Raw genomic sequence first — 25,729 nt, 5'->3', positions numbered from 1 at the left:
TGCTGCTCTGGTTCGCCAGAAGCGGCTTAGTCATGCTGGCCACACGACCCGGAAGCTGTACACCGGCTCCCTCGGCCAATAAAGCGAGATGAGCGCCACAACCCCAGAGTCGGTCACGACTGGACCTAATGGTCAGGGGTCCCTTTACCTTTACTCACCATGAAGCTGTTACAGTAAGTGCCACAATTTTTAACAACAACAAAAGAGGTGCTGGTACTGCGTACCATTGAGTACCCCCTGAAGAAAAAGAAGCACTGTCCATAATTAAGAAATCATGCCCAAGTTATCTGTTTTCTCCTCCCTCCCAATCACTTTCCCTTCTATGTCATGTCTTTTGGATCATGTAAAGGCAGGGATCGTTGTCATCAACACTTCTAACCCACTCTGGGAGTCATAACTGCTCCCGCACAGCAAGCTATAAGTTTGTGACTTAGTGACACGAGATGCAGCAGGCAGAAGGAACAAACCCATAGCAGAAACACGTTGCATTTTAAAAAGTATTTGGCGCTAGGAATTATGATTACAACCTCCTCTCTGCTTCATGTTTCTAGAGATTTCTATGATGATCTGTTGGACGGTGCTGCCAGAGCTATCCTTGGACTACACAGCAAGACACCAGCAGGTTACAAAATATGCATCTAAACAAAGGACTCTGACCACAGGTAGTCCTATCAGCAGACCTCTGTCAAAAAATAAAATTTAATATCATAAGGTAGATGGTTCATCAACACTAACCCTCAGAAGAGTAATAGTTTCTGATAATTTAATGTTCAGTTTATTCAGATACCTTCTGTATCTCTTAAGTGTCAGTGATAAGGCTTCCAGGGGACCTAAGATACACCAGCTATCTGCCTTTCAGCACTGAAATTCCACCCAAATGAGAAATAAATGCACAAGCCAACAAATAAATGTATTTTATTACAATATTGCCAATTTCCACACAACATATCACACCACTTCATTCTGCATTTTGTCCACTGGATACCACAGACTAATACAAACCAGGTTTTAGAAGTGGCAGTGCAATAGTAAAGTGATAGAACTACATACAGAGAATCATTAAATAACTGTTTCTCCAAGAAACACAGTGTTGTTATGCCCATATTGTGCCTCAAAGCCAATCCCACCCACCATAAAATGTTTAGGCATAAAGCTTTAGCCATATACATTTCCCCCAAATTTTCCCTTGTGAGATGGGAAGTTACAATTTTGTATGTAGCTGTGTTGAGGCAGCTCCCAAATCGCATACTCATCAAAATGCCCGATTTCCTTTATGATAAAAGGATGCGGCACTGTTTCTTGCCTCGTGAGCTTTTGCCACAGCAGAGGAAAGCTGCCCCAAGATGCTTGCTCTTAAAATACAGCTATACACTGTCTCACATGCAGAGCTCCAAAGGTTGAGTGCTAAGTAACCAGAACAAAAGAAATTCAGTGCAGTTCTGACAAAGAATTGGGGGGGGGGATAAAAACTAGACCCACTACATCAAATCAGGTAAATTAAATTTTAAAAGGAAAAGACTGCAAATTAAGGAAACCTTCAACTAATGTACACACAAGTCTAATTTCATCTTTCCTTCAGGCTGCCCAATAGAAATATTTAGCATGATTTAACAACTGTACTCTCCTCTAAGTTAACAATAGAACAAGACACACATAAACCACTAGAGAAAGGCTTGATCCATTCCAAAACACTAGCTCTCCCACCAGGAAGGGGAGGGGGATATGGAAATGAACCAGCATGGGTTAAGACTACAAACTTTTCCTTATGTACTGCTGCTTCTTCAAGGAGCTCACACAGTGAGATGCTGGGTGTCAACCTAGTTCCACAACTTCATACCATATTAATCCTTTCATCTGGATCTCTGCAGATATTCACCCAGGGACAAAGTCACCATCTGACAGGGATTCCACAAAGGTTCCTCCATCCTGCGGTGGCACTGCAGTATTGGGCCCCAAGAACTTCTTTGGGAAATGACTTGCAATGATTGTTTTGAATATAAAGTGAGCATACATGCACACGCGACACATAGGTAAGAAAAAACAAAACTGAAAAACCTATCCCATTCATTACCATTAAGGCAAATTTATTTTCTGGCTTTGCAAACTAACCAGAAAAGTCCATTCAAGGTGAGCAGCACAAGATGACCAGCTTCTGATTGATTTGCTGAACGATTGTCCCAAAAGTCACATGAGAAATCTGAAAATGGAATGGTCCAGGGTTCAGATGCAAGGTTGGAAACTGAAGTAAAAGTCAGTAACCTCAAGAAAAACAGAGAAAGGCGATTCATAAACAGCAGGAGAGTGGACACAAAAATCCCTTTAGCTCAGTGGTTTCCAACCAGTGTGCCGTGGTACCCTGGGGTGCCTTGAATGATGGTTGGGGTGCCGTGGGCAAAAGTGGCCTCTGTCTCTCTCTCCTTCCCTCTGATGCCCTCTCACATCTCTGCCTCCCAAAGGTTTGTGTGGCTGTCTGTTGCAGCAGCCCTGGCTACAATCTCCCCAGGCAAATGGAGCCTCTGGGGCTGGCCATGGGGTGCTGGTTGCCAGGAGCTGAGGTGGCCTTGGAGTAAGCAAGCAAGTGGGCAAGAGAGCTCAGCTAGCCAGTCCACCAGCCCTTGCTGTTGCAAATAGGCAAACAAGTTGGAAGCCTGGCAGGCAGCCAGGTGCTGTGCTGACCTTTCTTGTGCTTACTGTGTGCAAGGTCTACCTGAGAGGTGAGTGCCCAGTGCTGAAGGTGAGTCTTTTCCACCATGCAGACTCAGCAGCACCCACTGCTGTCATTGCTGCCTCCCAAAGTAAGCTGCTGGTCTCACGTTCACCTTTGGCCAGTTTCTATTGGGCCACTAAGCCTGGGGGCACCCTCTTCCTGTGGGGCAGTGTGAGGAGGCCCCTCTCTTTGGGGCAGGGGGAGAGCTCAGAGACTAGGGGCAGCGGCAGCAGCTTCCCAGAGGACTCCCAAGGAGAGGAGGCTGAGAGAACACGCCACAAGGGACGGCATTTGAAAAAAGGGCGAGAGGCTGCCAGGTCTGCAGGCAAAGGGTGACATAACTGGGCTCCTGAGCCCCACAGGGGTGCCACAGAAAGAATGTAGTTGGCCAAGGGAGCTGTGGACTCAAAAAGGTTGAAAGCCTCTGCTCTAGCTATTAGGATGAAATGAAGATGGTTCATAAGCAATATACTTCACCCTGTTACAACATCACCAGCAATCACTATGTTTTCATAATCCTTGATCCAGACAGTTCATGATCCTTGTTTCTACTGTACAATTTTCAACAAGGAAGCAGAATGTAGTTGTTCTGTTACAAACCGATTCATCTGTGTTGCCTGAGCAAACAAAACTGGCATCAAATGCAGTTTCTGAAAACCAAGATATCAGAACACCAGAATCTCTCAAGTGTTGTTCAAGTCAATTTCCTAATTAACGCTTTTCAGGACTCTGGAGTTTTCTGGGCTTTTATGGGTCTGCATAGTGTTACAACTGTAGAACACATTTACACATAAAGTCAAGAGTTTTTAAACAGAATGTATACAAGTCTTAAAGGATTCTTTAGATAACTGTGATAATTGTAAGTGTACCAACTTTTGAGGACAAATCCCAGTCATTTGAAATATACAGACGAAAGGTTCTCCAACATCTTTGGCAGTTATAAGATGCTTAAAATGAAGTCCCCACATCTCTGTTACTATGAAAACACTGGGGGACGTGTTCTAAGCCAGACCAACCTGTTGCCTTCCAAATGTTGGACCCAAACACCCATTGGCGTCAGCAGAATGGACAATGATCAGGAATGATGAGAGTTGTAGTCAAACATCTGGAAAGGCACAGGTTCCTCACCCCTGTACTAAACAACTGGTGAGGCCATATTTGCAAACTTAGTGCTACATGCATGAGCTAGAATGAGCCCTGGCAATGCCGTGGATGCCCTCTCTTCCCTTGTGGCCAAAAGGACATTCCTTGCATCTCAACTAGTCCTGTTTTCCAAAGCATTGATTTATCACAAACTCTGGTGAATTTCAAGATAAGCCAGACTCTTATGAAGGTGGTTTGTTTAACTAGGATTTGAGAGAAATCAGGATCCCTGGTCCAGATGAGAAGAAAGGCTGAGATTCAGGGAAAGTGAAGCTAAACATAGCCCAAGACCAAGGAGAGAGGAAGGAAAAGAAGGCCAAGGATGCACTGAACTTGATTCAGCTCATGCATGTAATGCTAAACCATGGTTTGCTACCAGGTATGAACATGAACAAGTTCTATAAATAAAAAAAGCTTTTGAGTATCTACACATACTGCTTTAAAAAAAATCAAAATGTCTTTGCACAAAGGTTGTAAAGTATTGTGGCATTTCACAAAGTCTTCAAATTTACATGCAATCCACCACATTGCTGGACCCTTGACCCACGTCGCGGATCTGGCTGCCAAGGCAGGCACACACTGCTACACCAGCCCCAGCTCTGCAGTGAGACACGGAACCAACAAGCTCCCACCTAAGAAAGAATGAAAGAGGAAAAATTGAATACAAGGGGAGCTGGCAATGCAACTGTCCTCGGCACGTCAAATATCTTAAAGTGAAAAAAGCTTAGCTACATCTTTCCTACACAGCTTAGCGGAACAAAATCTCTTATACAGTGCTAATTTTGAAAATTGCTTCTATTTTATTTTTGTAACTATTTATGGGTTCCACCACCACACATGAAGGAAACTTTGGTGAAGAAGTAAATGCTGGTCCATTTGCACTTAAATAGCAAGACTAGGCACAGGAGAGTGTTTAGCTTCCCATGCACAAAAAGAGCAATAGTTCAAGGCCAAATATAATTTTAAAACAAGATTTTTATAAATGCTTATACCTGTCTAAGAATGATGAATGAGTTCTGGGGTACTTTTTTCCTACCATCTCTACTTTGTCAAAATTCCTGCTTTTCTGCTTCCTAGACTCATCCATTACAACAGGTCTGTCCAAAAAACACACACCCCTTTTCACTTGTACATTTGCTAATCCCCTAGAATGAATACCAAGTCTAATAACTGCTTGGTGGCAGCTGCAATAGAGAAAGTGAGACTTTAGCATCAACTACACAGATTTTCCCTACTTTTCATAGAATCATGGAATTGTAGCATTGGAAGGGACATCTAGTCCAACCCACTGCCATGAAGGAAACTCAACCAAAGCATCCATGACAGATGGCCATCCAAACTTTGCATAAAAATCTCCAAGGAAGGAGAGTCCACCACCTCTTGTGGGATTTTTTCCTGCTGAACAGCTCTTACTGTCAGAAAGTTTGTCCTGATGTTGGGCTGGAATCTCCTTTCCTGTACAGTGGTACCTCGGGTTAAGTACTTAATTCATTCTTAACCTGAAACTGTTCTTAACCTGAGGTACCACTTTAGCTAATGGGGCCTCCTGCTGCCGCCGCCGTGCGATTTCTGTTCTCATCCTGAAGCAAAGTTCTTAACCCGAGGTACTATTTCTGGGTTAGCAGAGTCTGTAACCTGAAGCGTATGTAACCTGAGTTACCACTGTAACTTGAATCCATTGGTTCACGTTTCATCCAGCATAAAGACCTAGCTCTGTAAAAGCAAGAATCAAAGTTACCTGTTCACCACAGGATCAAAGGCTTCCACTGTGTTCAGGTAAGCATTTCCATTATGCCCTCCAACAGCAAAGATTTTGCCCATTAACGTTGCTATGCCAACTCCACCCCGAGGCGTCGTAAGCTCCGCTACATATTCCCACTTGTTGCTGCGAGGGTCAAATCGTTCAACAGAGCTCAGCGGAGAATTGTCATCAAAGCCACCTGCATCAAGGCATATACATACAAGTGAAGCATGAAATCTTCTCTCAGACTATGCAGTAGTTTTATCACAAGCTGTTCTGCGGAGCAAAGCTACAGGATGCATAGTGACCCAGTTATTCAAACAGTACCAAAAAATACAATGGATCTGCTATTTGACCTAAAAGCCCACAATTCTTATAAAGCTAAAGCCTAGTCCATTGTTAGCATGATCTGTGAGCAAGTGTACCTCAATGTTAGTAAGAAGAGGAGCCCGAGGTTTATGCCCAGTAGTGCACTGTTGCCTTGAAAAAAGATAGCGTGTTTATCACTTTATTACAAAATACAGTATTGTCCACAGCCAACGACGAAAATACTTAAAATCCAGTGTAATCATTTGTTGATATTGTTTCAAACACTTACAGCAAAGCTACAAGAAGATGAGTTATGCACATGGATAAACGTCTAGGTGCTACTCACCTACCACATATAGGCAGCCATGGAGTTCACTGACCCCATTGCCAGCTCTTCGCTGGCCCATTTCTTTCACTTCTATCCATTTATCTAGATGAGGATCATACTTCTCCACACTGGAGAGAGAAGCTACACCATCATTTCCACCAACAGCATATACATGGTTCTGAAAAGAGGAAAGATCAAATGAATGTTATATCCAACAGCCAGGCCCAAGGGTGAATTAGGTGCGTTACTGCAGCAAAAATGAAGATGTGTCCCTTCTGCTCTCACAATGTATAAAGAAACAGTTGTCAACCAGCTTGCTAGGCAGTAGCAGTCTATCCCCAAGGATAAAATTTTGAGCACCATATAATCATTGCCAACACAACAGCGATCTTTCAATCCAATTTACTAGATGCGTTTTCAGGTTTCAAAATTATCGCCTGTGGATATTACTTATTTCATACTTGTCAAAGTTATATTGTACTTATATGAATCCACATTCATTATTTAATTCTATTTAGTAAATATAGTCTTTATCAATAACCCCTCCAAAAAAACCCAAAAATCGTCTGGGCAACATGCAAAAACAATAAAATGAATTAAAACAGCAAGATCCACATTAACAACATTCTATATAACAAGACTTAGCACAAAAAACCCCTGCAATCAGGTAAATACTGCAATGAACAACACTTAATAACAAGACTTTGGTTGTAAGTTGCTTTGGGTTGCCTTTGGCAAGATAAAGCAACTAACCAATCTAATGAATAATAATAATATATATAAAAAACTTGACAAAGTTCCACAGAGTTAAATAACTATTTTAAGACACAGAATAATAACAGAAATTAAAAATATTTATTGTTTTTATGACACCAAGCAAAGACTTTCCATTTTCACTGAAGAGTTCTATTTTAGCTCTGCAAAGTCTTCAGTTCTGTTTTTAATTAAATTATATTCCTTCCACATTTCATTTCCCACCTTTTATTCAATCTCTTATTTCATTGCCTCTTATCACGACTACAAGAGTGGCACCTTAAACCAATGTAGTGAAGAACAGTCAAGAAAGTTTGACCTCCATATAACCTTAAAGTATTTTAATACACTTGCTGAAGCAGGCAAGGCAGAGCTATACGACATTTCTGTGCCGATGCCCTTTGAATGCCAATAAAAAAAACCAGAGATGCTTACCACAAGAGCCACAGAGCCAACACCTCCCCGGGGCGTATTCATAGGTGCTACAGCACTCCACTGATCAGATTCAATGTCGTATCTCTCCACATCGCTGAAGCAAGTGTTATCATCCAGTCCCCCAATAGCATAAATGGGGCCTCCAAGAGAAGCCAAAGCAATCCCTCTCCTAATAAAATAACGCAATTAGTTATCAGACTACATAAAACAAACTGGCAAAGTGAGTTACTAGGTATCATTAGCTCTACCTCACTTTGGCAACTTTTCAAGAATACCAAAGTTAATAAAACCCCAAGGGCAAACCACAAATGGAAGCTTCTTTCCCAGCTGAAGTATACTTAATCAAAGAGACCTTTAAAATGTTTCTTCAAGATATTGCAAATGAAAGAATTAAAGAACAGATTTTGGACTCTAGAACATTTGCAGGTTTGTAATTCTGTCAATTTTTTTTCCCCCAACCATACTAATCACCAGATAATAACATTCAATGACAACATGAAGGTTTAACAGATCAGTGAACTGCAAGTTTTGACCATGACATAAATTCTTTCTTGTTGTATGTTGGCAAGGGCCAATTTTCCATAAACAAAAGCCTCATTCATGCATTCAATCAACACATGAGGAATGAAGTGTGGCACATGCAGTACCACTAGCAGCTTCTCTGCCCTTTTCAGCTCTAGCTCGGTTTTTCACTTCAAGTAGAAAGGTCTGAATGGGTATTATGTGCATGTTGCAAGGTCCAATCCACTCAATGTTGGAAGGTCAGGGGTGGAAATGGCATAGATGTCCTCATGCCTCCTCCACACTTTGTTCCCCCATGTTTCTTTGAAGGCCTAAATTCAGTTTTAATTTCCCTTCTGATACCCCACGAACACAGTCCATTTTGTCATTATCAGTCTATTCCAAACTCTTAAAAGAATATAAAGAATCCTCTTATATTGGGGATTCCCAACAGCTTCACAAAGCACTCTATTTACAATTACCTCAGCTAAAATAACAACTCTGATTCTTTTTCTAATTTATTTTGTTGCTTCCCCACTTCTGTTTTTCACTTTACATGCTCATCTCATATTTTTTATGTCCACTATTCACCTTCTGTGTTGCATCTTACTTTGTATTGCAGGCACTGGCCATTGACTAGGTACTTGTTCTATGTACAGCCTATCTGATGTATATCTCAATAAATGCTAATGTGTTCCACACGAATCTACTTCTTTAACAACAACAACAACAAAACGGAATGTTCATGCCAAGTTTGTATACCTTTTGGTATTCATTGATGCTTTCATCATCCATTTATTTGTGAGAGGATCAAACATTTCCATGCTGCCCAGATGTTCATTTCCATCATGTCCACCCACTGCATAAACTTTACCTGAAACATATAAAAATTTCTGGTCAGACAAACTAGGCTAACTCCTTAAAGTATTACCTATGGCCATCTAGTATGATATCAAGAAGACAAGATGTGAAACAGCTGCTTCCCAGGTCTTAGCTCACACATAATCACTGTGCTGCACTAGTGAAATTAGATTCACATTTTTTGCCACTCTATTATATATATTCCATTACTGCTATAGCGTAATGTCTACAATACTTGTTTCCTGTAAAGAAATCTGCATCACATTATCTAAAGATCAGGGGAAAATAATAGTCTCAGGGACTTGATGATACTTTATAGATCTAGGATACAAAGGCAGCCTTAAAAGGCAGCAGCTTTAAATCTTTTCTAATTTAAGATGCAATGCTATTTACTAGTACAGTAAATAGTTCCTAGTGTTGAATTCAGTGGTAGGTACTGTGGCTAGACTCAAGCTGTGAGTTATATTTTTAGTACTAGAGAGGACATTTCATTGGGCAGAAACCCAGAACACAAAACCAGTTGACTGCAAAACAGAAACAATTGCATCTTTTTATCGCAAGAAGCCAACTACTATTCTCAGCTATTTTGTATACAAAGGCTGTAATTTTGGTTGATGGAATGGCTGAGTCATTAACTTCAACAAAGTATAAAGCAATTTTAGAGCACAGATTTCTTTTTACCAACCTCCCACAGAGATTACACCCACATGCCTCCTCCTACTGTTCATTTCAGGGCCAAAAAACCAGCTGTTCTTATTTATAGAGTAGCATTCAATGCTGCGAAATGGGTCGCCAGATCCACCACGACCACCAACACAGAAAAGGACACCTAACAGAAAACATACAACAAAAGTCACAAACACCTCATTTCTTAAGAACGTCAGTATTCATCACACAAAATTCACAGGGTGGCAAAGTACAGAATGCTGCACATAGCACACATTAAAAGTCCTGTTAAAACTAAATAGTAGAAACTGGTCTGTTTGGTTGGCTTAGTGTTATTTACTGTTTTCAATGTTCAACACTGACAATTTGTCATTCAACAGCAACAGTTCCACCCTGCTTCAACTTAGGATTAACAGGGTTGAGGCTTCAACACAGACTGAGAGGGAAGTCAGAAATGGAATAGACAAGTCACCCAATCAAGGCTTGTGGAAAGATCCACAAAAGTTAATAACCCCTTAAAATGTTCAATAGCCTCCCTATTCACATGCATTTTTGACAGCCCAACATAAAGAGAACCAGCTTGCTTCAACTTGCAGGAGGCTATCTGCCTAAGGCAATTCTAACTCACCATGGACTTCCAGGCAAGTGGCTCCTTAACAAGCCTGATTTTAGTCCATTCACAATCCCAACATCCCTCTCCACTTTAAAGAGATAAGTGTTTTTGGCCAACACCACCACAGGTAACGTTCAGCACCCTGCTTCAAGATTCCTATAGAGCACATCGCTTCAGATGACTCAAGTAAACAACAAAAACCAGGCAAAGCTCAGCTCCTTTAACACAGGAGTTTCTGTTATCAGTTGCAAAGGAGGCAGATTGTGTGTTATGTTGAAAACATACATATCTGAAGAAGTGTGCATGCAAATGGAAGCTCATACCAGTAACAAACTTAGTTGGTCTCTAAGGTGCTACTGGAAGGATATTTTTTTTTTATGTTGAAAACTGTTCTCCATCATTCAAATGCATTCATGTATCAAAGGACTGTACATTGGGACTGTTAGGCTGTAATACATACTGTTCAATACAAGAAATTTAGCACCTCAGTTGAGACAGTATTCCATGGTTTAGCACTCAAATCAGAGGCTCATGCCAAGGCAATGCTATACCATTGTGAACCAAGCTTTGGTGTAGATAGAGATTCTCCCTCCCCCCACACAAAATGAATTGAAAAAGCTACACCCTAAGGCACTTAAATAAAATGACAAGGCTTACTAATGTTATGCTGTGTACAAATTCATTTGTCTTTTACTATTCTACCATGAGTACTTACACCTCTACAGAATAGACTTTTTGTGAGTTTCTAAAACACTGGTGCCTCAGAAACTAGTTACCTGCGGTGCGTTTCCTTGGTGTTGTCCGTACAGAATACTCAAAATCTGGCACGGTATGACTACTTAAGTGAAGGTGGTAGTTCCTTGCTTCATCCAGCAAGTCCCGACATTTTAGGTTCTGCTTGACAATTTCTTCTTTTGCCACTACTCCCATGAGAAAACAAATGGGTAACAGTGGTAGGCGCACCTAGGAGGATGGAGATTATGGGTGGTCAGCTGAACCAATAGTAACAGTTCTCAGCAATTACTAGGCAAGCCTCCAGAGACATCATGGAGAAGATCATGATCCTCTATTTGCCTTGTTCAGTGTGGTCAATCTGCATCTGTATGGCCTACAACTGAACCCAGTATGTATGTCCTATGTCTTCACTAGAGAGAGATCCAGAAGATGAAAAAACAAGATTCCATTTAGTTGTAACAACAGTGACATTCCTCCATGTGTGAACCCTGACACATCCTACTTACACAAACATTGTGATTACTTGCTGCCTGCACTTTTGAACTATGACTGACATGCATAAAATATTTAATCTCTCCACAAATCAACGCTGCTCATGCATTCAGCTGCAAGTCATCAAATAATGTGTGGTGACAAGATGCAGATGTGTGTGACCTGGCTCTGAGATGGAAAGTAACCAAATTTGCTTTTGAGAAACCCGTAGTTTTCAGGGATTTAACAGAAGTGACCTCAACTTCAATTTGTCACAAAGAATGCGTAAGAGAAAAATTGTCTTAAGTATCAATCTTTTTTGAGAACAAAAAAAGTGATCCAGTTCCAATGTGGAGAGCCAGTATAATCACCCCACAGATCACCCCACCTCTGCATATTATGAGACACCAATAGATTTAGTTACTCCATTCTCATCTGGTCCTTACCTGAGCAACTATTTCATCTAACCATGTAGCATGATGCTGTGGATTGGCCAGAAGCCACTTAATAGCAGCACCATAAACCTGCTTTTCACTTTCAATGCTCAGGTCACTGGAAGACAACAGTTTATGAAGGTGCTGAGGTGACACACTCACAAAATCTTCACATTCCACCACTTCAGCAAAATGTTCACATGCATAGCGATCGGCCATATCCATCAAGTCAATACGATTGTGGCTCTCCGCAAAGGATCTCACTGCCAGGCAATTTGAAGGATGGAAGTGTAGTTTCATGTATTCACAGCAAGCTTTGGCCACTACTTCTACCTGAAGAATGCAGGCCGCATATAAGAGAGGCTGGACATTGTCTACCGTCAGAGTCAGTCGAGATGAATAGACGAATTTGACCAAATCTTCTATGGCATCACCATCAAAGTCTTTGATCTCAATCAATGTCTGTTTAGCTTCTGCCATTTCAGAAAGGAACATGGCTCGGAAGTATGGAATAACACAAGCAAGGACAAGCTTGTGACAGGAGATCAACTTCGAACCCACCTGTGGGATAACATACATTTATATTAATAGAGTTAATTGTTTTACCTTAATAAAAAGAAGCTGTGGTCTCGAATTCTAAAGATGTAGTAACGGATTTTAAAAATTATTAGCATTAATCAAATCCAGAAGTGCAAAGGGGTATTGACCTCAGAACTATCAAGAAAATTGAATAAACAGAAAATTGACTAACAACACTATTCAGATCAATGATAATTTTCTGTATAGATTAGTATACATGTATGGTACTCTTGTAAGAGTCATAACATTTTATTGAGAAGTCTCCATCAAGTATTTATATAAATTTGAAAGATAAATTATATTGATCACAGCATCACAACCTTATTTGTATTGATATTTCAACAATGAATATGCAGTTCATATTCAGTTGTAAAACCTACTTTTTGCTTTAACTGCAGGAGAAAATCAATTTTTCTTAGTCCCACTTCCAACTAGCTTAATGATAAAGTTCCATCCCTGAGTTATTTCTAGTAGTTTTATCCAGTCATCTCAATTAGCTGTTCTTTTAATAATCCACAGCCACAGCAATCTAATGCAGCCAAAACAGTTTCTTGCCAAGAAATGATGAAAAGCAATTAGCTGTACATGACTTTAGACAATGTGCTGCCATGAAAAAAGGACAGACATCACTGTGCCGGGTCAGTTTTGCTGCATTACAAGGCTAGTGGATCTGTGCGTACAATTTGACCATGGAAAAGGTAATGCAATCACTTTGGTTATCTACCACTAGATTAGTAACAAATGACCAAAATTCATACACAAACCCTAAAACAGGAGGAAGGGCAGGATATAAATGGAATAAAATAAATGTGCTATTTCAGCACAGAAATGGAAAAATGGGTTTGCACTGGATAGTCAACCCAGCTGAAAATATTTGTGCCTTGTATGATTTTAAAGATTAACTATCAATTGATAATGAGGATATGAGTCTAATGAAAGTTTACATTTTATGATCCAGCAGTCTTTAGGTTCCTTATTAAAGAAGCTAGCTTCCCCCACCCAGCTGTTTTTCTTAAATTTGCAGGATATGTTTTCAGGTACAAAAATCCTCTTGATAATATTTTCTATTAATCAACTTTTTCTCTTCTGCAAAGATTAGTTTCACTGTCAAAAAATGTCAATTTGAGTTGTATGAATTAATTAAGTTTGTAACCCAAGGTACCACTGAACTAGGCAGTCCCTCAAAATTATTTACTTATTTATTTAAAATAATTTATAAACCACTTTGTTTAAAAATCTTTAAGCAACATACAAGAATACAACATAAAAATGGTAAAACTGTATCATAAAAAGAGATACAATATAAAAAGCACTAAAACAGGAATGTGCTACAGGAAATGGGCTCCAAGTCATCCTTTTGCCTAGGAGAAAATTTCTAATCATCCGTGGTAACCAGGCAATATATAGCTGTGACCTTGATCTTTAACATTACAAGAGAACTGTGGGATGAACCCTTGGAAGAGTAGCCTCCATGCCACTGTTGCAATTGCCTGTAGGGCACCTAAGAGGACCTTTAAAGAAGAAGAAAAGGACAAAATATATAGTAAACCTAGGCTGCCTGAAACCCATTAACTAAGCAGCTGGGCTCTCAGGGCATTTTTGTGGATACAGTCATACCTCGGGATAAATACGCTTCAGGATAAGTATTTTCAAGTTGCGCTCTGCGGCGACCCGGAAGTAACGGAGCGCGTTACTTCCGGGTTTCGCCGCTTGCGCATGCGCAGACGGTCAAAATGACGTCCCGTGCACGCGCAGTCGCATCTTAAGTTCTGTTCGGGATGCGAACGGGGCTCTGGAACGGATCCCGTTTGCATCCCAAGGTACCACTGTACTAGCAGTTGTAAACTGTTATATACTTTCTCAAAGCACTGCAGAAGTTGTATTCCTCTCCTTCCACAGACAAGCAAGAGCCTTGGTGCACTGCCACAGAAATGCAAAACAGTGCTAATGTACTCCCATTCCAATACACCCATACTCACACACTCTGTTATAGGAGAAGGAAGAGGGGAGAGTAGCAACTTAGAGTAGCCACCTCAAAATTGTTATCCCCAATATTAGGGCTTTTCCCACTAGAAGAGAATGGCAATTACTACTTACATGGGAGAAAGTGAAGAGGTGCGCTTAGAAACCTGGAAACACCACTGGGATTGGCTAACCCACAGCCTACCCTTGGTGTTCAGCAACCTTCACTGAGCATCCTCTTATCTGATTGGACCCATCCTCGTAAGGAAGAGAATGTTAAGACCAGGCTTGCATATATGACATTATCTAAACAAGATGGCAGCCATGTCACATAAGTTGAGTGGGTTTATATAGGTACTATGGCCTCTTACAATAATAGGAAAAAAAACTTTTAAATTTGAATTCAAGTCCATAAATTTCGCACAATCACACTCTCCCTACAAGCACCAAATAGTCTGCTGACTTGCAGTATTTCTAGGAAGAGTTTTGGTTAAAGGGAAGGCAACACTGCATGGAACTAACTCCCAAATGTTGTCAACATAAATGATGCAAAGCTAATATATTTTCTAGTGAATACACAAACGCACAAACCATTCTACACTCAAAACACATACACACAAAGGAGGAAATATGGAATCAGCACCTTCAGCGTAACATCACAAAGCTCCCCAGCTTCATAGAATCGGAGGAGAGAGCTGTGAAAATCCTTCCAAGCTTCATTTGCTTCGAATACAAATGTTTCTTCTTCACCATCACTGTTCAAAGGTGACCTTTCCTGTGGCTGCTGCCTTCTGCCTTTTACCACATGATGCTTTGCTTGCTCTGGGACCATAGAATCAGAAGCCATTAGCTGTTTTGTCTCCTTCCAGGTTTGTTCTCAGTCTCCATGAAAAAAAGCCCCACACATCCTGCCAAGCAAATCAGGAAGAACATCCAGTCTTGAGTAGAACTGCCATTTTCTCACTACTAGAAGAAAATGAAAATAGATTAGGCGTTTTCCTCCGTCAAGCCCTTGAAACACCATAGGTTGAAGTTCGTTGCCAACTATTATTCTGTCTTTTACAAAGACCAAGGCAATAAAATCAAGAAGGCAACTTCTAAGTCACTATCAGGATGGGAACATAGGCTTGGATCTCAAGTTGCTCATCCATTCATGTGTGAGAGCAAGTGATGTCTACCAACTACCCCCCTACATCCATAATCTTCCATGCCTTCCCAAACCTGCAAGAGAGTATTTTCATGGGGCTGCAGAAGTAAAGAAAATGGTGGAAGTGGCAGTCTAGGAACATGGGCTCTATTGACTCATGGAAGGAAAGTTAGGATCTAAGTCACTGCTAGTACATTTCCACAATGAGTTAGAACCAAGCAACTGTGAGCAACAGGAGGAAAACAAGCCTAAATGTGCACAATGCTGTAATAGGAAAGGTTGATGGATTTAGTTTCACTTGTATTGAGTTCTAGTATACAGTGCAAAAGATACAAATCTTCTGGAACAATATGGTCCGTAGCATAAAGGTTGGGTGGGCTGCAGCAGGAAGGAGAAATAGTGAAGTTGGGACACCCTCCAACTGCCTTTCTATTCATACAGGGAACCTTTGGGTCAAAGCCAAAGTAACAAACTACAGTTCTAAATATCACAAAATTCTTCTTGGCATAGTTAAGGCCGAAGGAAGTTCTCTCAAAGTGTATATAATCTGTTGGTTTTATTATTGTTCAAATTGCTTAGCATCTAAGGAAGATTAAAGATACCTTCCTGTACACAACTGAACTGTAACACTTGCAGATTAAAGTTTTATTATTCACTCATAGCCTCTTAAATCAGGCCATTATTATTTAAGTTGCACCATTTACACCCGAGATATATAGTACCCACCCACTGTAATCCACCCTGGGACTTCACAGTAAAGGTAGGGAAGAACTCCAAACAGTAATTATTATTAAATTAGTATTATTGTTGTTATTATTCCCATTTACAGTATAGATGGGAAACTGAAATGAAACATGATTTGGCCATGAAAGAGATTAAGCTTGAACTCTGTAGTTCAAGTAAAACTCTTTGTGGTGATCACACAGCGTCCCCTGTGCCACCACTATGAACACTTCCCTGCTGCCACCAACCCGTTTCTCTCGGGTACACACTGAGTCCAGACAGTTGTTAACATTAAAAACAAATAATCAAGTTTATTTTATAAGCATGAACAAGTTTATGGTTTCAGATAATTTTTCTTGTCAGTTTCTTATCCTTAGTTTCTATACCGGCCTATACCTTTCTAATAACTTCTAACTAATTATCCCAACTGTCTATCTGACTCCTCCTAATAGTTTCTCTCTCACACACACAACAAAACTCGACCAACCCACAGACTTATCCTCCCTCTTCCTTCTCCAACTCCAAACTGACCTCCAAACCAAGTTCACGGGTATTGTGAGAAAGTTCACATGGATGGCAACTGGGGGTAAACTGACATATACCCAGCATTAAGAAATTGTCTGTTATAACAAATGTGGCATAAACATAGCCTTTACTCATTTCAATGTCAAAAGTTTGTGTGACAAATTGTGCCATTCTACAGCCACATGTTTTTTAAAGGACGCTTTATCAATATCAATATTTTTATCTGAGGAACTTTCAGAAAAGTTATTATGTTTAGTAGATGCTTATATTGCTCCAACAACATACAGTACATGGAGCTTCACAGAGTGAAACTTACAGCTGCCACAAAAAGCTTAGAATCAAAAATTACAATGGTGAGCCCCCCCCCGACATTCACGGTATGTGTGATGACTATATGCATAGCCTTAAAAAGGAAACCATGTTATAGACACAGCCTGTCTTTCACATATTTGCTTCATCCCTGATTTACTACATACGTGGTCAACTTCAGGGAGGGAGGACTGTAGCATGACAAAATAACAGGAGGGTCCACAGGCCCAGTTACAGCATTAAATCTTATCTGCCGTTTTTCCTGTCTCTCCTGCTCTGCACTACTGCTGCTTGGTCCTTAGTTCTGCAGACCAAATACTACAGCAAGGCCACAATACATCAGTGCATGGGAGAGGGAAAGAGGCTGGATACACATTTACTGCAGCATAGACAATGTGCAATAGAATGCCACACTTTCACACCGTGGACTTCAGGCACACTTCCCGAAGAGGCTGTACATTTTTCAATATATTTATGTCAGGCTTCTACAAGAAGCCTGCACAAGGCAGCTTGCAATTAAAACATTAACTGACAAGACAACTCAAGTACTGGGGTCACCCCCCCCCAACAAAAAAGCTTGGCAGGTCCACTTAAAGGCCATAAGCAGGGGGAGGCCAAGTTGAGTTCTCACAGGAGGAAATTCCACAAATGAAAAATCTGTATTCTTGCTTTCCACCAACAGGATCAACCTTATCACGCCTCCAAGGCCAATCTTAAAAGATTTGACCAGTTGAGTCTGGGCAGTCTTTCAAATAAACTGTTCCCAAACCATCCAGGGTTTTAAGAGTTAGTATCAGCACTTTAAACTGAGCATGGAAACAAATGCATAAGCTGATGCAAATTGGGGGTGGGACGCGGGTGGCTCTGTGGGTTAAAGCCTCAGAGCCCAGGACTTGCCAATCGAAAGGTCGGCGGTTCAAATCCCCGTGGCGGGGTGCGCTCCCGTCGCTCGGTCCCAGCGCCTGCCAACCTAGCAGTTCGAAAGCACCCTCGGGTGCAAGTAGATAAATAGGGGCCGCTTACTAGCAGGGAAGGTAAACGGTGTTCCGTGTGCTGCGCTGGCTCACCAGATGCAGCTTGTCACGCTGGCCACGTGACCCGGAAGTGTCTCCGGACAGTGCTGGCTCCTGGCCTATAGAGTGAGATGAGCGCACAACCCTAGAGTCTGGCAAGACTGGCCCGTACGGGCAGGGGTACCTTTACCTTTACCTTTACTGTACACCACACTCAGTTTTCAGTGCTGTATGGAAAACAGAAGTACATTCTCTAAATGAGGAACTAAATGAAGATCTGCTTTCAACATGGAAAACTACATAAAAACATTTCATGGTTATAGTCATAGCCCAGAGCATTGTGATTAATGGCACTGATGTTATGCACCTGGAAATCGGGAAGTCTTGCTTAGGTCTGAAAATTGATGCTTAAACTGTAGTATCCACTGCATAAGGGCATTAGACTCAATCTCAGGGCCGGAGCTTTGAGTCCCACATTGGCCAAGATTTCTGCACTGCATGGGGTTGCACTAAATGACCCCCCCAGCTCTACAACTCTATTATTCTATTCAAGTGAAATGTAATGTAATGTAATGTAATGTAATGGAAGCAGCAATGACAGAAGACAAAAAGCAGCAGGGATTATAATAACACAACAATATGCAAGACCTTAAATGCCACCAGCTCAACTCTTTCTACATTGTATCCAAAAATATAGAGACAGACCATCTAAGGAATGTGTGATGTTTCTGACCCAAATAACCACTGTATTTTACAGAATTCACTAACCAGGAAGCACACCATCAATCTGTAAAGGAAACAAACCTGAGTAGCACCAGGAAACATTAGCTGAAAGAAAATTAGTAAAATGTTCAAATTATATGTGTCGACAGTGCTGTGTAATTTCCCCTTCTCTTTATATATTTGCTCCATTTATCTTTTGAGACTCGTAAATGAGCACTTCACATTTAAACCTAGTTCTTGATTTTTTCATTTCCTTCCCCATCACATATCTGCTCTGCCCTTCACCAGTTTCACGCATTTCTACATTATTCCTTCTGCTCTATTTCACTCGGACGACAAGGGAAAAGAGAACCAGCTTTTATCCTAACAACCAAGGAACACCCCCTCAGCTCAGCAAAAGCAGAATCAATTGCATTCCGCTAACTCCATCATCATCATCACCAACAGCAGCAGCATCACCTCCCGCACCCAAGGAAAACCACGTGCAAAAAACAACACCCACCCAACCCCAGGTTTAGCACCCTGACGACCCCTTCCCAAGGAGCGGTGCCCCTGCCTTAAAAACACCCCTCCCTCCTCCCCATCTATAACTTGGACCAGCCCCAAGAACCGCTTTACCCTACCAGGACTAAAACAAGAAACGCATAAATGAATGGTTGCGAGTTGCTGTTGTTTTTTAAATGGGGCATTTCTTCTGAGCATGCACAGAGTGCTACTTATGAGCAACCCTCAAATATACAGGACTGAGGGAGCACGCCTTGCTGTAGCCCACCTTCCACAGTCCCCTTCTGCCCCTCTCTCTCTCGGCTCCCAGCCTCCTTACCATGCCAATTCCCTACCTCCCTCCTTGGTGCAGCCAGGGCAGTTGCACCTCAGCAGCCGTTACCTCCGGCGCGCGCGCTCCCTACCTTCCGCGCGCGCAGCCCAAAACATACACAAATACACACACACACACACACACACACACACTCAGGCATACATGCACGGAGGACGCGGCCAACAGCGCATGCGCTCAGCCCGGATCCGATGGAAACGTATCTGGAGGGAGGGAGGGGGCGAGGCGTGTCAAGGAAGCGCAGCGAGCCGGGTGAGAGGAGGAGGAGCGAGGAGATGGGGGCCGCGCGCATGCGCTGCAGGGCTCTGGGCTCGAGCCCGAACCTGTGGGCTGCGCGCGCACGCTCTCCTTATGGCCGTTAACGGCTGTTCAATTACCAAACACGCCCCCCCCGGCCTCCTGGAGAGAGAGAGAGAGAGAAGCTCGCCGCCCGCCGCCCGCCTGAGGGGAGGGGGGGAAATATTGTTTTCCTGCGCATGCGTCGAGTATGTACGCCTCACTAGCTCGAAACGCAGCGATGTTGTCTATGTCTTTGTATGTCGCTTCCTCTTCTGCGTTTTAAGTCAGTCCACTGAATTAAATGGGATTTACAGCTTTAAATTTTTCACGCTTAGCCGGGTGGATGGGATGCACGCCCCTCCCCGCCCCATGTCAGACGTTTGAAACGTTTCCTCTGTTGCCACACATTTTGGTTTAAATCGAGAGTGAATCGGCTTGGGCAAAGGGAAAACACATCCAAACTCAAGTGTTTCATAATAAAATAAGAGATGGTTGCATTTATATCCCACCTTTTCTGCCCCCAAGGAGTTCAAGGTGGTGCACAACCCTGTGAGGTAGGCTAGGCTTGAAGGCAGCAACTGGCCCAAGGTCGCATGCAATAGTCCGAGTGGGGGATTTGAACCCTGGTCTCCTCCAGGTCCCAGTCCAACACTTGAACCACTACAACCACACATAGGGATTGTGCCACTTCATTTGACCTGTCCAATAACTTGTATAACTAAGAACTAGTGTCTGCATTTGCTTTTTTTCCTCCTCCCTCTCACCGACTTTCCTTTTCGTGTTGTGTCTTTTTGATGGTAAACGTGATAGCAGGGATTGTCATGTTACTATAATTGCAACCTGCTCTTGAGAGCCTTTCTTCAGCTCCAAATAATAGCCTTCTCCAAATAATAGCATTTAATGGTCATGAGTGCCAGTACTTTATATTCATATTTTCAGTATTGGGGGCTATGGTGATGAAGGATTAGGCTTGTATGACCACATAGACGCAGATATCTACTTTGCCTACCCCTATTCTTCTCTTATGGTGCTGAGTTCCAGATTTTAGAACTCCTACCTTAATGGGATTACGAGTTTTTGAAAAGGGTTAAGCACCCTTTTACCAAAGCACCACATCCCCAGTTCCCAAGGCAGCTCTGCGGGCCTTCTAATTAGCGCACTAAAAATAGGAGGGATGGTCTGGTTTATCCAGTTTTTTATGCCTGTGTCTGCAGACAACTTGGAATCTTTGTTGAGCTGTTTGGACCAAACTGGGGAAGTGGGTGTGTGGAAATATGATCCTCTTCAGTCACATACACTCTTGTCAATCTGTGCAGACACCAGTGGCCTAGGGTGAAAAGCAGGCACTCTCAGCATTGAGCAGATGCAAGGCAGATGCATGTTGGAAGATGCTTTTGTCAGGTTGTATCTCCATTCAAATATCACCTAAATCACCATAGCTGTGATACGATATTATAGGTAGCTTCTACAGCTTCTTGAGACAGGGTTATACAGCCATATAACTAGGCCACCAGGGGCTGTCTTAAGCATATCCGGCGCCGTAGTGCAAAACTCCCTCCGGTGCCCCGCCACCCATTTCCCAGAGTTTTTTAGGGAGGACGGTGCTGCTGGCTGGGCTGGAGGAGGCGGGCAGCGGCTGGAGGGTGGCTCCTCCGGCAGGGAAGAGGCCTCCTGGCTCAGATGGCTGCTTCATGCTGCAGTGGCCACGGCAGACAGAGGCTCCAGGCGTGGCACTGCTTCGGCGTGGCATGGCGGAGGCGGGTGAGGGCGGCGAGGAGGCGCCGCGTCCAGCCTCCGCCTCTTCCCTGGCGCCCTCCAGAACTTGGCGCCCTGGCACCCTGCGCCACTTGCCTCTATGGGTAAGACGCCCCTGCTAGTAACCTATTTTTTTGCTAGTTTCTTGGGTCACCACACATCAGAACCGAGAGCCCTGCTCATTCCAGCCAGGCCAGCATCCTCTCTACCACAGTGACCAGCATCTTTTTCAACCCATGGACCACTTTCCGCTCCTGAACAACCTTCCGATGGCCATATGGTAGATGGTGTCATAAGCAAAAGTGAGAAGAGCAGCAAATGCATATTTTACTTGCACACACATTTCTGTCCTCCGTCCAGACAAATGAGAGGCTTTATCTCAAGGACACATTCCAGCCAGGGGCATACTTAGGGGTTGGGCAGGCTGGTGTCCTCTAAGGGTGCAGGCTCAGAGGGGTGCAAAAATCGCTCCACTCTGCCTCAAAGTGGCCAGGATCCAGCCCGACAGTATTGCAGCAACCTTACAGGGCCCTCTCCCCAGTCAGCCAGCAGCCCTGTTAGAAATATGAGCAAGGCTCAGAGGGAAGAAAGAGCCTAGGTACGCTTCTGGTCACTGGTGGCACACAAAAGGCAAAAGGCAATGAAAAGCAAACTTTTAGCGTTTTTGCACCATGGTGTCCCCTGGCTTTGGAGGTCCAGAAACATCTCCTTGCCAAGGGTGCAAGGGAGCCTAGGTATACCTTTGATTCCAGCCAGGCAAAAAATACTAAAGCACTTGGGGTGTGAAGGAGGTCCAGTGAGGGGTGATGCTTGGGAAAAGTTCCAAAGGATAAAGATTTGTGCCTTCCCACTCCTGAAATTCCCCACATGAGCTAGAATGTTTCCAGAAAGCTCACAACCAGGGCATCAAGGCAATAGCTTTTCCCTGCTGTTTCCCCCACAACTGGTTAAAAGTAGTAACCCTTTCCTTTTTGTTCTTCAAAGTGCAGTTACTTGTTGGTCCTGTGCCCAATGCCTAATTCAGCTATTGACTATTGGCAGGGTGGAGTCAACAGTTGCTAGCAAGCTTATTGCACAACAAGCACCTGATCTGGAACTGTCTATCTGAACAGCAAGAATTTGGAATTGCCCCACCAGTTCTCTTGCAGACCTACAAACACTTAACAGTGCCAGTTTCAGAACTAGCAGCCTGCTCTTGCCTTACTTAAAAGTAGAGGTGTCTGTGCCCTCCTTTATATATAGTCACTCTAGCAGGAAGTGAAAGATTTTTCAGAGCACAGGCAGAAACTGTGTGAAAAGGGAAATGGAGACTCTTTCTTTATGAGCAATGTGAATGGCCCACTTAAGCAATCTGAGCAATGTCTACTGTACAGGAAAAGCAGGAATTTGCACCTAGTTAACAATAGGCAAGCTGAGCCTATTTTTGCTCTGACATTTCCAGCTGACTCTGCCATGCACAAGTGCTATATGTGACTCCTCTCAAACAGTAGGCACAGCTGACACGAATGACCCTGGTTTTAGTGTCCTATACCTTCTCAGTTGCTGAAGAATGCTGGGAGGTCACAGGAAGTAACAGTGGCCCACGGACAAGGCTAATCCTTACATGCCGCTTCCCATTCCTGTTCAGGAACCATGAAAGGCATGTTACCGCTCTAATTGTTGGTCCATTAGCTCAGCAAATATTTATTTGAATGGTAGCATTTGGGGGATGCTGACTCTTGTCACAAAATGTTAGCCAGTTCTGTCTGAGCACCTACGAATAAAACTTATTTAGATATACAAGACCTGCAAGAAAGAAGAAAAAAGGTTGTCGTGTGGAGTGCAGCTGTTCAAAGTGTCCAACCAGTCATGCCCTCTTCAGGATACTCCATTCCATTCTATTACACACAAACTTTCCGCTTAGGGGTTTGTTTATTATTATTTTTTTGTACTTCTGAAAACTTGCCTATTGAACATTAGGCAGGCACCAAAGCTATATATTGCTTTAGATGCCTACTAAGACTTCTGTTTATTCCAGCAAGCCCACCCAGACATGTAATATAGTTATGTATACGTACTTGTTTTTAAATTTTTGCTGATTTGCTCTGTGTATTATTGATAGTTCTTTTATATATAACACAGGAAGCCATTATGAAGCAATGGATCAACTGTTGTATCAAATGTTACCAATATGACTTTGTCATGTCAGTCCCAAGATTATCAATAATATAGTCACATAAACCAATATAAGCATGCTTTGATTTCCATTACTGAAGTTAGATCACACCTGAAATCTAAAAAAAGTTGTTTAGTGATGACTGTTAGGAGCTGCTGATATCAGGTTAAACTTGTTTTTGTTCCAAACTCAGGCTTTTGTTAGTTATTTGAAAGGATTGCTTGATACTGTAAGAAAGAAGCATTTGTGCAAAGTGTGATTTTTAGCCAGGAAAGCTTCACACATGCACTCAGAAGCTTATTTATTTTTTGTCTGCATGATACACTTGTAAGAGCGGTATGACGCATGTGCAATTGGATTAATCATGCATATTTTTAGAATACCTTTCCATCTAGAGATTGGTCTGAGGGTATGTTATATTGTTACATTGCATAAGCTGTCTGATGCAGAAAGATCACAGAGTTTTCTTAGCCCAAATATCTTGGTTTTCTTTTCTGAAGTCAAGCTTTGGTAACTCTGCCTATGTCCTTTTAGCTTAGTCTAGTGGAACTACATTAATTTACATAACTGAGGGAAGCATGCAGTGGTTGCGTTCACACATCACCACGATAATGGTTTGCTGCCAATCTGCAAAGCACTCTTGCTTGCTTGCTTGCTGCCAGCTAGTGAGCAGGAGCAATAAACCACTATAAAACCAAAAATCTGAATCCAAGGTTTGGTCTTCGTCTTCAGCTACCTACCTGAATCTGTCTCCACTTTAATCCAGGATGTGTGGAATGGCGAGCTGCTTCCTTTTGTGTGTGTTAGCCTTGCTTTTGTGCCTGCTGCTTCTCCCATTGTGTGGTGCGTTGCATTTAGGTCAGTAAACCGACAGGGCATCTTTGGCTACGGGTGTCCTTGTGGAGCTAGTGGTACATTCTCCTAACTGGAAATAAAGTGTGCAAGTGCACGCACAGATGGACACCACTGGCTTTTCTTCCCATGTGATTGGGTGCATGTGACATAAAACCTTTCCTTGGTAGGAGAAAGACATAGTGGTGGGGCACCATTCCATAGTTCACCTCAGGTCTCAAAATGTGTTGGGCTGACTCAGGGTTAATCCCATTCCCTAGGAAGGAGGAGCAAAACTGGAGCAATCTGAGCACAGGTTGAAACGTTACCTTTCTATTGAGGCTTTTGCTGGTTATTGATGCCAACCATTCATTGTAAAAACAATTCTGACTATCAATAGTGCTTGTTTAATTTATAATATTTTAATGCATTCTGTTGTATTAAGGTTGTGAAAAGTATGAGATGTTTGCCTAAGAGACACTATACAAATACTTTTTATAAATAAATACGCTATATAAATACTTTTTATAAATATGTTTTAATGAATAACTTGGAAGGCCCTCCAGACGTTGTTTGATGCCAGCTCACATCAGCCTCAGCCAACAACAGGTGTGATCGGTATGGTGGTGCAACAACATCTAGAGAGAAACAGACTCCCCATCCTTGAGCTACAGGGACATTTGTCAGGGCAAACAAGGCACAATTTTATGGAACAAAGTCTATGATGTATCAAGATGGATCAAAGTCAAACAAATAACAGGACCATGAAAAGGTCAGAAGCAAATCTGAAAGACCGGGAGGAGGAATTACCATCAATGTCAATAAAGGGCAGCTTGTGGAGAAACAGGAAATTGTTCAGAAAAGAGAGCAACAATACTCAGCATTTTGTAATCTTTAACCTGGGAGGGGAAATCTGTGGCCCTCCAAACGTTGCTGAAACTAAACTCCCATAATCTTTGATCACTTACCATGTTGGCTGGGGTTGATGGGAGAAACACACATTCCTCATTCCTCCTTTGCACACATGTTTCCTAATGCTCCCCTTCAATTTAAGGCTTAGGATGAGGTTCAATTTAGTTGAAATAGGAAGGAGAGAGGAAAGACTTGTCTGTTGGTTATACTAAGTAAAGGTAAAGGTACCCCTGCCCGTACGGGCCAGTCTTGACAGACTCTGGGGTTGTGCGCCCATCTCACTC

At 42.4% G+C, this 25,729-nt stretch overlaps 1 protein-coding gene and 1 long non-coding RNA gene across 8 annotated transcripts; one reads left to right on the top strand and one right to left on the bottom strand.

The window, feature by feature from the left end:
- Positions 1 to 900: 900 nt before the first annotated feature.
- On the bottom strand, positions 901 to 19,737 carry KLHL8 (kelch like family member 8). 7 transcript variants are annotated; one of them, XM_053404133.1, is made up of 10 exons: positions 19,646 to 19,737; positions 14,882 to 15,201; positions 11,710 to 12,258; positions 10,834 to 11,020; positions 9,464 to 9,607; positions 8,680 to 8,791; positions 7,417 to 7,585; positions 6,247 to 6,406; positions 5,589 to 5,790; positions 901 to 4,482 (listed from the first exon to the last, which is right to left on the bottom strand). In XM_053404133.1, exons 2-10 carry the CDS (start codon positions 15,083 to 15,085, stop codon positions 4,359 to 4,361), a joined length of 1,851 nt encoding a protein of 616 aa, XP_053260108.1. In that variant the 5' UTR covers positions 15,086 to 15,201; positions 19,646 to 19,737; the 3' UTR covers positions 901 to 4,358. The 7 variants fall into 7 exon arrangements, with proteins under 7 accessions (XP_053260108.1, XP_053260106.1, XP_053260107.1 ...); XM_053404131.1 differs by lacking the exon at positions 19,646 to 19,737 and adding an exon at positions 19,502 to 19,638 and having other exon boundaries at positions 14,882 to 15,204; XM_053404132.1 differs by lacking the exon at positions 19,646 to 19,737 and adding an exon at positions 19,502 to 19,638.
- Positions 19,738 to 19,952: 215 nt separating this feature from the next.
- Positions 19,953 to 25,491, top strand: LOC128421400 (uncharacterized). Its single transcript, XR_008332302.1, has 2 exons — positions 19,953 to 20,002; positions 25,091 to 25,491. It is a non-coding gene; the product is annotated as an uncharacterized LOC128421400 (long non-coding RNA).
- Positions 25,492 to 25,729: the final 238 nt, after the last annotated feature.

This window comes from Podarcis raffonei, chromosome 9 (assembly GCF_027172205.1).
Source record: "Podarcis raffonei isolate rPodRaf1 chromosome 9, rPodRaf1.pri, whole genome shotgun sequence".
Classification (NCBI taxonomy): Eukaryota; Metazoa; Chordata; class Lepidosauria; order Squamata; family Lacertidae; genus Podarcis; species Podarcis raffonei.
This window is presented reverse-complemented; position numbering and strand designations above follow the sequence as displayed.